Consider the following 12,338-nt stretch of genomic DNA (forward strand, 5'->3'; position numbering starts at 1 on the left):
AAAGGACATACACAGTCAACGGTAGTGCCCTGCAGAGTGTTGCCGAATAAAGACACCTGGGGGTTCAGGTGCACACATCCTTGAAAGTGGAGTCACAGGTTGACAGGGAAATACCCTGGCAGTCCAGAGGTGCCCTGCAGGGTTTTTGGCATTTGCCCTGGACATGGCAGACATGGGGAAATTGACAACCTATTTTGTGAACTGGAGCTCCTGCTGGATGGGGAAGTGCACTGGGGGAACTTCCTCTTCCTCCAAAACCAACATGGCCAGCCTGGTTCAAGTTTGCCACCTGGGTAAAGCAGTCTGAGCCAACTGAAAGAAAGCCCAGCAATTTAGGAAGTATGTTACTAGCCTTCTCCATACTGCCAGCAGAAGTGCTTCCTACTGTCCAATACCACACAGTCACTCTATCTCTGCTACTGTACTCACCTCCCACCCGGGTCAATACTCTACCACTCTTGTTGCCTGCAACATCTTCCCCACTCTTCCTCACCCACGCTAATCCCTGGCACCACTAATCCTGGAATCCCTCTGCACTGACTAATCACTCACATCTCTCCTCCTCCACAAACATTAAGAGCTGTGCCATCCATTTTCATCTTCTTCTCTTTCATTACATGTGTAAATCAGCCCACCATCAGCCTGAAAAGGTAAAGATGGATTCTGCATTGGCAGTCCTTTGGTTCCTCATCTCATAACTGAAAACGATCCTGACCATCCTCAGCAAGAACTGGACTAGTATTGGAAACTGCCCTTGACTTACTGCTCCAAAGCCCCTGAGTGAAGGCTATACCGTTGACTTGACTGAGGCCTGCAGAAAACTATGACTTTACTTTAGATAAACGTGAGGTGTTGCAGTTAGGCCAAGGCAAACCAGGAAAGGACATACACAGTCAATGACCTGCAGAGTGTTGCCGAACAAAGACACCTGGGGGTTCAGGTGCATACTTCCTTGAAAGTGGAGTCACAGGTTGACAGGATAATGAAGAAGGCATTTGACATGTTTGCCTTCATTAGGCAGAACATTGGGTAGGAGTTCAGATGTCATGTTGCTGGTGAACAAGACATTGGTGAGGCCACTTTTAGAATACTATGTACAATTCTCATCGCTCTTCTAGAAGAAGGACTTCAGAGGGTGCAGAAAACAGTTACAAGAATGATGCCAGGACTGGAGGGTTTGAGTTATAGTGACATGCTGAATAGGCTGGGGCATTTTTCCCAATAAGATTCCACCCTATTCTCTATCTTGCAGGGCACTTGTTGATGTGGGAAATTCCAAAACGGGAGCAGCAGCTTAACATAACATCTGTTATGATCTGTCTGTTTGTGTGATGGAATGTTGCACAATACTGTTTTGAGACCTTATATGGCTGTGTAGTGCATAAAAAAAAGATGGGGCCCAATTTAACCCCAATGCACTAGCAGTAGAAGCAGCATCCCCTTTTATAGTGATCAGGAACAAGTCATTTTCTTTCCTTTCCTTTCATGAGTTGTGAGTTCATGAATGCCCTGCCAGTAGCAGTGGTGAACTCTCCCTCTTTATGGTCATTTAAGCGGGCATTGGATAAGCATATGGAGGTTATTGGGCTAGTGTAGGTTAGGTAGACTTTGGTCGGCGAAACATCGAGGGCCGAAGGGCCTGTACTGCGCTGTATTTTTCTATGTTCTATGTTCTATGTAACCTTTACTGTCACCCTGGACTAATTAGTTAATACATTCTCAAAATTAAATCTGAGTCATGCTTTTCTAATGTAACTACAAAGCTTTTTAATTTAAATGTCTCAAACAAAGCTGATTAAAAGTTTATTGATTTTGCTGAGGCCAATTATTAATTTTACTATATTAAAGATCAAAAACCCCAAATGAAACTTGCCTTTAGATGAGCTGGCGTATCTATTACTGTACACATCAGTGTGGTGTATGATTTCAGAAGGAATGTTGTTGTTAAGTCGTTTGTAGTGATTGTAGACAGCCACTGAGAGAACTTTCTTAGCTTCATGTTGACCAACAACATATTGATCCAAAAATTTATGGATCTGAAACCGAAGATATTTAACAAATTTATACAGCTATCAAATACTAGGCCATTAAACTGGAAGCCAGATGCAAATCTGCGATGGAAGTTAAATTCTGTGGATGCTGGAAATGTGAAACCAGCACAGAGAATGCTGGAGAAACTCAGCAGGTCTGGCAACATCTGTGGAAAGAGAAACAATGTTAACGTTTTGAGTCAGGCAAAACCCTTCTTCAGAAACCCCTTTGAACAAAACTAGAAATATCAGAAACATAAAGATCAATCAAAATTTAACAGCTGCAAGATAAATAATGTATTTACTCCATTTCACACTTTAGTGATTGGAACTAGGTGGATTTTATTGACCATGAGATCCTTGTTTGGGGTTGTTAACCTGGGCCAAACAGGGAGTCCCGGCTGAAAGATATTAACAGGGGATTCAGAGAGTCTCCTGACTTCAAGGACAAACTCTGAGCAGGCTGGCCACAGCCAGTGTACTGTGCACATCTAAGTAAAGGGTGATATGGTGACAGGACACCGGCTTCTCCATAGTTATTTCAAATCAGCCAGTCAAAATAACTCGCTGTCTATCTGCTAGATGGAGAAGCTTGTGGAAGGCTCCAGATAGGACCTGCTATTGAAAAACAATGGGATTAGTGAACAGAATGTCTTTTTTTTCATGATAATTAACACATACATAACATAGATGGGGCAGAAATGGATAGAACTGTCATATTGCCTCCTTCAATCATCACCAGCTGGCTTCCCACTTTGGACCAGCATAAACACCAGGAGTTAGCAGACATACTCCAATGAACTAAAGTTCAAATAGAACAACACATAAAATAAAACTATGCTGCTTACTTCCTTTGGTGTCGGCAGATTCATTTGACATTCACTTTTATCAGTTGTGTACAACAATTCCACATCTTTGTAGCTGTTTGCAGGAGATTCCTTTGATTTCACCATCAAAAAAAAGTGTTGGCAGTTTTTGCATTTTACAAATGGTGTGGAATCTAGAAGGAGACAAAAACACTTCAATACAGTATGGCATGGTCTGGATTTCAGTTTTGGTAAAGTTATACTATTCAATGCTATCCCTTGGAGGAAGATGCTAAAAAGGATTTAGCAATCTATGTGGCATGGATTTCCACTTTTTCAATTGTCAGACTGAATGTAGTGCCAAGTCAAGGGCATCTCCTGGCACTGAGTATCAATGATCTTATTAACTGGGCCAAGCATCTAATCATAGTGAAGTATTCCCACAGGTGGAATATCAGGAAGTGAAGCAAGCTTTTTTATACTTGTAGTTATGCATGTGAACATTAAAAAAAGTAAAAACATGTAAATTTTGTTTTCATAAGAGAAATTAACAGTAATTATGAACTTAGTGTGGCAGGTATATCTCAGTTACAACACAAGTAATGGAATATTACATTGTCAAGGGTTTTTAATAGCGTGAGTACAGATGTACATGTGGAAGTTCTTGTCAGTTCATTGATTCCTACTTGATTGCTTACAAGGGAACTTTCAGCAGTGCACACTGTAGCGAAATATAGAATAACCACCAAAGATTTCTGGATTCCTGCATTGATCCGTGCATGCATGGATTCCATTTTTGCTGCAGATTTAGACAGGAAATGACACTGAATGCTAACAGTTTCACTGTCATTAACATTCCAAGATTTAGGTCATTGCAAAATGCAGAACATTGCGCTTATGGAAAGAATAGTTGTAAATCTGAGGGTTGGGAACAGCAAAGAGCCATCAAAATGTTAATAAAAAGAGTAAAGTAGCCAAGGAATACAAATTAAGAGTGTAAGAGCTTTTACAAATATAAAAGAAAAGTTGCCATGGTCTTACTGACCGTAGGACTGCTCTCTCATTGTAGAAAGATAACTAGTTTAACCCAAGGGAGAGGTTGAGAAGGAGAATTTTTCATGGTAACATCAGCCAGTTTGGGAATTGAACCTGCACTGTTGGTGTCACTCTGCATCATAACCAACTATCCAGCCAACTGGGCACTTCCTTAAGCTTAAACACATGAAGTTCCGGAACTCTCCAACAAACTCTCCATGGGCGGCACAGTGGCACAGTGGTTAGCACTGCTGCCTCTCAGCGCCAGAGACCCGGATTCAATTCCCGACTCAGGCGACTGACTGTGTGGAGTTTGCACATTCTCCCCGTGTCTGTGTGGGTTTCCTCCGGGTGCTCTGGTTTCCTCCCACAATCCAAAGATGTGCGGGTCAGGTGAATTGGCCATGCTAAATTGCCTGTAGTGTTAGGTAAAGGGGTAAATGTAGGGGAATGGGTGGGTTGCGCTTCGGCGGGTCAGTGTGGACTTGTTGGGCTGAAGGGCCTGTTTCCACACTGTAAGTCATCTAATCTAATCAAACTTCGAGGCACCATAATTCACCATCCTCGGTCACATAACAATCTAAATAAATAAAAATTGCACTAAAGCCAGACTTCAAAATTGTTATTTTTAAAAAATAAATCATCATAGCTACAGAAATACTTACTGGTTAATTGTTGCATTTGTACACATAGAAAATCCACTGGTTACAAATTCAAAAACCAGAAACCCCAAATCACAACAAATAAGATGAAAAAACTCTACATGCATATCCAACAATTTACATCACTGTACTAAATTAACAATGTACAATTTCACAAATATTTGTGGCAGGTCAGAAGACTGATCGGAATGTAAAAAGCAATAAAGATTTGGAGAAAATTAGAGTATGATACAAAGCTAGAAATATGAAAACAGGTATCAACAGTCTATAGATGTGTTATAAATCTTTTGTAGCTTGATTTTACATCTGAGAGTTTGAGTTCAAGACAGGATGGTTGAACAGAAGACAAAGTCAAGAACTGTCATCAAATTTCTGTAAAATTCTATTGAATTAAATACAACTGTATATGGTTATCTGAGAGGTACCAGATTCACAGCTTCTTGTTAGATTGTTCAGAGATGATTATCCACAAATGCTATGCTTTCACTCAAGTTCAAAGCTAATTTTTTTTATCAATCTCCCACCTTCAATATATCTACCTCTCTGACTCACTTCATTCACACTGTGCTAATTATCCCAGCTGTCTGGATGGCTGGTTTGCAATGCAGAGGAACCTGGCATAAAATTCACAAAGAGGGGGAAAACAACAACAATGAACCCTCTGTCGGATGTGGTGAGAATGGGGGGTGGGAGGTGGGTTTTCCCAAAGCTACGCAGAAAGTAGACTCTGCTGGGCTTTCTTGGCTATGGACCTGGTTTGAGGGAGCAGGTGAGATTCTCCACCAGGTGGACACCAAGACATTCGGTGCTCTTCACGATCTCCACGGGGGAGCCGTCAATGTCCAGTGAAGAGTGGTCGCTCCATGCCCCCCTGAAGTCAACAACATCGCTTTCGTCTTGTCCACATTCAGAGACAGGTTGTTTGCTCTGCATCAGTCCGTTAGCCACTGCACCTCCTCTCTGTATGCTGACTTGTCTTTCCTGGTAATGAGTCCCACTACAGTCATATCATCAGTGAACTTATATGATCCAAGCTGTGCATTGCTGCACAGTCATGAATAGGAAGAGTTGAGGGATATGGGCCATGTGTTGACAAATGGGACTAGATTAGGTTAGGATATTTGGTCAGCATGGACAAGTTGTACTGAAGGGTCTGTTTCTGTGCTGTATAAGTCTATGACTCTGTGACTCTATGGCCTGCTTTCTGTGGCTGAGGAAATCCTCCCATAGACATCGTGGCTCCAGACCCTCCAGAGGAACCTTCATTGCCAGAAGAAAATTTAAGCGTATATCAAGAACAACACCAGGAAATTTTCATTGCACTCATCAACTTAATTAACGCCTCGCACTCTGGAATGTGAGATTCTGTGGATTGTGCTCTAAAGTTTTGAATGTCCAAGAAACCTCTTCATAATCCTGCAACTACTTCCTGATTCCTACTTCTTGCATGGAAAATCTGAAACAGAACATCTTCAAAATCCAGACTTGTGACAAACAAGACTGATAGTCCCCAGAGTATTTAAAATCTATATGACAGTGACTTTTTACCTCATCAAAGTCCAACTGACCTCTCATGTGAGCATTAACTACCTCCTAGATTTAACTTTGGTTACCTTCATGCCAAGATAAACTGACCACCACAGAAACACGATCTACAGTTCACAGATAATTGCAGTACCTTTGCCCACTGAGCTCCAAGTTTACGAGCCACTTCTGATCTCTTCAATTCTGCATTTAAGAAACAAGCCTGTTCCTCAACATTCCATAACAAAATTCATAGCAGCCCACTTCTGATCAGTATTTCACCTCTCATACATATTGAAGAACAATGTCTGGAATAATTTGCTCACGTAAGAGTCATAGAGCTATAGAATAGTCGTGCATGGAAACAAACCCTTCAGTCCAACTTGTCCATGCTGACCTGATTAATCTAGTCTCAATTGCCAGCATTTGGCCCATCTCCCTTTAAACCCTCCTGATTCATATACCCATTCAAATAACTTTTAAATGCAGTACCAGCCTCCTCCACCTCTTCTGGCAGCTCATTCCATACACACACCACCCTTTGCAGGAAAAAGTTGCCCTTTTGGTCCCTTTTAAATCTTTATCCTCTTACCTTAAACCTATACCCTCCAGCTTTGGACTCGCCTATCCTGGGAAAAAGATGTTGACTATTTACATATCCATGTCCCTCATGATTTTATAAACCTCTATAAGGTCACCCCTCAGTCTCCGATGCTCCAGGAAGATTGATCCCAGTCTATTCAGCCTCTGCTTATAACTCAAACTCTCCATCCTCAGCTACATTCCTTTAAATCTTTTCAGAACTCTTTCAACTTTATCATACATACCTACTTCCTACACATAGTCAATACATCTCTCTAGAAGCCACCATTGACAAGAAGATTCAACTTGTAAGCCAGCTACAGCAATGAATGCATGACAACAAAGACTTCCATAAGTTAATATAAGTCCTTGAGTATTTAGCAGTTGTCATTTCCACAGTGCTTTACAGAGTTGTTTATTTAAAATAATGATGAAAAAGGTTAGACCAGATCTAAAAAGTTGAAGTTATAAATTGGGGAAAGGCCAATTTTGATGGTATTAGGCAAGAACTTTTGAAAGCTGATGGGGGCAGATGTTCGCGGGTGAAGGGATGGCTGGAAAATGGGAAGCCTTCAGAAGTGACATCAGAGAAAGTATATTCCTGTTAGGGTGAAAGAGAGTGATCACAGTCAGGGAGTGATCACGTTCAGAGAGTGATCACATTCAGAGAGTGGTAGGTATAGGGAATGCTGGATGACTAAAGAAATTGACAGTTTGGTTAAGAAAGAGAAGGAAGCACGGTGCTGGGTCCTCTACTTTTTGTCATTTGCATCAATGATTTGGATGAGAGCATAAGAGGTACAGTTAGAAAGTTTGCAGATGACATCAAAATTGGAGGTGTAGAGGACAGAGAAGAGGGTTACCTCAGATTACAACAGGATCTGGACCAGATGGGCCAATGGACTGAGAAGTGGCAGACGGAGTTCAATTTAGATAAATGCTGCATTTTGGGAAAGCAAATCTTAGCAGGATTTATACACTTAATGATAAGGTCCTGGGGAGTGTTGCTGAACAAAGAGACCTTGGAGTGCAGGTTCATAGCTCCTTGAAAGTGGAGTTGCAGGTAGATAGGATAATGAAAAAGGCGTTTGGTATGCTTTCCTTTATTGGTTAGAGTATTGAGTACAGGAGTTGGGAGGTCATGTTGCAGCTGTACAGGGCATTGGTCAGGCCACAATTGGAATATTGCGTGCAATTCTAGTCTCCTTCCTATCGGAAAGATGTTGTGAAACTTGAAAGGGTTCAGAAAAGATTTACAAGGATGGTGCCAGGGTTGGAGGATTTGAGCTATGGTGAGAGGCTGAACAGGCTGGGGTTGTTTTCCCTGGAGCGTCAGAGGCTGAGGGGTAATCTTATAGAGGTTTACAAAATTATGAGGGGCATGGATAGGATAAATAGGCAAAGTCTTTTCCCTTGAGTTGGGACGTCCAGGACTAGAGGGCATAGGTTTAGGGTGAGAGGGAAAAGACATAATGAGACCTATGGGGCAACTTTTTCACAAAGAGAGTGGCATGTGAATGGAATGAGCTGCCAGAGGAAGTGGTGGAGGGTGGTACAATTGCAACATTTAAGAGGCATTTGGGTGGGTATATGAATAGGAAGGGTTTGGAGGGATATGGGCCGGGTGCTGGCAGGAGGGACTAGATTAAGTTGGGATATCTGGTCGGTTTGGACGGGTTGGACCGCAAGGTCTGTTTCCGTGCTGTACATCTCTATGACTCTGTAAAAGTGCAAGAGAAATTCTATTAGGAAATTGCTAGGTTTGTATGTTGGCTATATATCCCAATGTTATAATTGGTCATTATATGTCCTAGGGCTAGGAAAAGAGTAGCAAGGGCTGAATGGGAGAAGCAGAGGGACTGAACAAAGAGACTTGCAGAAGGGTCAGAGATGACAGGTCTCAGCGTGGACAGAATGTATTAGCCAATTTACTCATGGTAAGATTGCACAAACAGCAATGAAATAAATGGCGGATCATGTTTTTTAAGACACTGATTAAAGGATAAATACTGACAAAGACAATGAAAGAATTCTTCTTTTTTTTAAATAATTCCATGAGATATTTTATCAAGATCTTACGCAATATTAGGAAAATAGATGGTGTGTGGTGCACGTCCAACAAGCAATGAACATGCTTATGCCACCCAATATATAGAATACTTATCTGCAAAAATTACTTTTATTTTTACAAGATCTTACACAATGTTTGGAGTTAGCCGGGTTGATCGGCAACAATGATAGCACAGCAGACTCAACAGTACAAACTACTTTTCCTAGACTTACAAGTGACGGCCTCCATGAGCATACTTTGACTTCCACATTTTGGACAGCATAACTTCTCATTTCTTTTCCCAAAAGACTTTTTTATCTGTTGATATGTTACCTTCATTCCATTTTTATGAGTATCCTGTTAAAATGAATTGAAAACACAAAGTAACTCTGATTTTACCTCAGAATATGAATCAGGTGAGCACAGAGTAAGGCAGCTGGGTGGTACACATAATTTTAACATCCAGGGTCTCATTTCTCTTTGTTTGATGATCTGCCCTCATGTTCATGTTGGAACTTGAATGATCTCCCCCCATTTTATATCAAAGAGAGAGAATTTACCTCATAAACGGTGGTTGCAGCCCTGGCTTCCACTTACTATGGGAAGAATGCTTTGTAATATTTTGGAAAAACAGATAGGCAGAAGGGTATGTCAAAGTTAACCAACAAGGTCATTGCCACCAGCATTATTGCAGGATCTGACGTTTCATGTCCAAAAAAAGTTCAACAACATTTTCAAAGCAGGAAGGCAGGGTTGAGGATATTGTTCTTTATATCACCAGCTGTCTCAACAGCACAGGATGACACTGCTTTCTGTCTCTTCTCAGTACCAGTTTGAATATTTCCTTCCCCATCATGTAATATCACACACAGTCAGAACTTCCTTTTGTATTCACCTGCTGACATTCATTTAGTTATGTCTATTCCACACATTCACAATCTACAGGAGACCCGAATATCGCCTCCTTTCTTCACAATTGATTCAGTAATTTCACCTCTCGTTTTGTACAGAGGAGTGAGCAAGGTGAGAAGAACCCTAAGATAGGCAATCTGCATCACCAAGAGGAGCTGGTGAGGTAATGACTCAGAACAGTCTGGAAGGTAGAGGAAACATAGGCAAGATAAGGATGAAGTTTAGCAAGGTTAGGTTGAATATATTTTAAAACAAGAAGCCTGAGGAATAAGGCAAATATGCTGAAGGCACAGATGAGTATTTCGGAGTTTAGCTGTGACCACAACTTGGCTGGTAGATGAGCAGGTCTGGCAATGCAACATTATTGTTTTTTGGGTTTTCAGGTGAGTTAGCAGGGGATCTCAATATTGATTATGAAATCAATTATAGCAGTGAGGATGGATGAGGTCTTGGAAGAATCATCAAATTTGGCCGTTTAGTGGAAGTAAAAATACAAATTGAGCAAATACATGCTGTTGAGTGTGTACGTTTTGCAACAAACAATCAGGGAGAGGTTTGAATATATGATGAATTTTCAGAAAAGCTTAAGAATAATAATACAATAGAGTATGGGATTTTAACAGCTCAAGTATTAATTGAGTTACTGTGCAAGGTAAAGATACAGTAAAGTTCTTCAATTGCATCTGCGACCATTTTATTTTGGTTGTATGTACAAAGCGCAACAAGAGAGGGGGAATGTTCTAGAATGAGCTGGCTGGAGGGTGAACTGTGAGGAGGATTCAGAGGTGCTTCAGTGTGATTTGGACAAGTTGAGTGATTAGGCAAATGCATTGCAGATGAAGTATAGTGTGAATAAATGTGCGCTTATCCTTTCTGGCCACAAAAACAGGAAGGCAAGTTATTTTCTGAATGGGGATAGATTGGGAAAGGGACAATGAAACCAGTATTTCCCTGTATGTCTATTGTTGAAACTATTCTAATTCCATTTTCCTGCACTTGGCCCATAGCCTTACATAGTTTTTGAATATTTCGAGTGTTTCTGCCTCTAACATTTCAGTGGTAAATTCCAGATTCCCACCATCGTCTGAATGAAAGCTTTTCCTCACATCCCTCTAAACCTTGGGCTGCTAACGTTAAACCTGTTCACTGGCCCTTTGATGCACAGAAAAAAAATGGCAACTCAAAGGGCTTATCATAAAAATACAAAAAGAATAGAACTAGGCAATAAATTGAACAACTTGAATTACAAATTGAAGTCAGGACCAAAGCTATATTTAAACAAGAGGATAGTATGGAATAACGGGTTGACTATACCTCAATGCTCGAAATAGCTTGAGGAGCATGTATGTGAGGAACTGTGTCTGTGTCATTAGATCACATAGAACTGGGGTTCGAGTCTGTAAGATTTCAAAGGTTGTCTTTATTCTCAGACCTTGTATGATGCTAAGTTTAATAATGCCTACTAATATAGTTTTACAAGAGTGTAAGCCTGATCTAACAGCAGTTAGTGTGACAATTAAAGAAAATAGGGATTGAGATAAAGTGATATGGACACAGAGTGGACACAACAATTAGGATTACTATCTGTGTGAATGTTCACTACAAACTCTGACCATATGGTAATTTCTATATAACAGCACAGCTTAATAGTGAAGGAAAAGGAGAGTCCTATTTTGTGGGATTTTCTAGGTGAATTGCTTAAAATTTCAGCATAAAAGAAGAGAAAGAATTTAAGAAGATAATAAAACCAGATACCCCTTATGTATCAAGATTGTACCAGCAAAAGGTAAAATATAAAATCACTGTCATACCTTTTTGTTCCATGGATTACCTTTATCACAGTCTTCATCCTTTTTGCTAAATATAGGAGTTACGGAAAATGTTCTCATTGGGCTACATGCTGGCTTATGGATCAGTTCGCAAGATGTTGCTGCTATGGCTAGAAGTTTGGTAGCAGGCACTAAAACTTGGCAGGCTATGAATAACAAAAGATTGAAGCACTCAGAGCGTGTCTTCTGTTCATTTTGAGTCTAGGAGCCTCAACATTAAGTTGTTTTTTTTCTTTTGAACAAATGTCTTAAACCTTGATTTTTAACCTAGAGCAGGAACTGGAAGGATAGGAGTGAAGCAGGAGGCAAATGCCCCCTTCCAAAGCCTTAGACACATAAATCATAACTTTGTATCCTCCCCGATGGAGAGTTTAGGGGCAGTGGACATTTAATTGGGCTGGACTGTGGTGGTTGGGAACCTAATTACCTTTAAAGCACCACACTAATTAAATCCAGTGCAAGAAAGCTCATGGCCAGTCTTCCCACGCAAACAACAATTAAGGCCCTTACATTTGCAATTGATGCCCACTTAAGAGCTTCATTCTGCTGCCCATCAACAAGCAGTGGGTTGGTCATACATCTAGCATGACAAACTAAGCTGGGCATATTTACTGCTGGGGCCCCAAGGGTGCTGGTTTTTTATTCAATGGTACTCAGTGCCTGAAAGGACAAGCAACAAGAAGGATGGGTGGAAGGACATTGCTGAAAGCCACCTTGCTGAAAGCCTCCTCCATCCTTCCCAAATACCTTTACCCTGTGACACTGTACCAAGTTGGAGCCTTCCTTGATCAAAGCCAGTGTGGGCCCAGCACCGATCCTTATGGCACTCCACTGGTCACAGGCATCCAATGTGAAAAAAAAAATCTCCACCACCACCCTCTGTCTTCTACCTTTGAGCCAGTTCTGAA

At 41.0% G+C, this 12,338-nt stretch overlaps 1 protein-coding gene across 1 annotated transcript in view; it reads right to left on the bottom strand.

The window, feature by feature from the left end:
• The window catches only part of LOC132825818 (ATP-dependent Clp protease ATP-binding subunit clpX-like, mitochondrial), a 34,177-nt gene extending 28,711 nt beyond the window's left edge, over positions 1-5,466 (bottom strand). The window contains exons 1-3 of the mRNA XM_060841329.1: positions 5,286-5,466; positions 2,879-3,030; positions 1,874-2,036 (exon numbers count right to left, since the gene is read on the bottom strand). Coding sequence (XP_060697312.1) covers positions 1,874-2,036; positions 2,879-3,030; positions 5,286-5,466 — 496 coding nt within the window. The remainder of the gene's footprint in view (positions 1-1,873; positions 2,037-2,878; positions 3,031-5,285) is intronic.
• Between the last annotated feature and the right edge of the window lie 6,872 nt (positions 5,467-12,338).

This window comes from Hemiscyllium ocellatum, chromosome 2 (genome assembly GCF_020745735.1).
Source record: "Hemiscyllium ocellatum isolate sHemOce1 chromosome 2, sHemOce1.pat.X.cur, whole genome shotgun sequence".
Taxonomy (NCBI): domain Eukaryota; kingdom Metazoa; phylum Chordata; class Chondrichthyes; order Orectolobiformes; family Hemiscylliidae; genus Hemiscyllium; species Hemiscyllium ocellatum.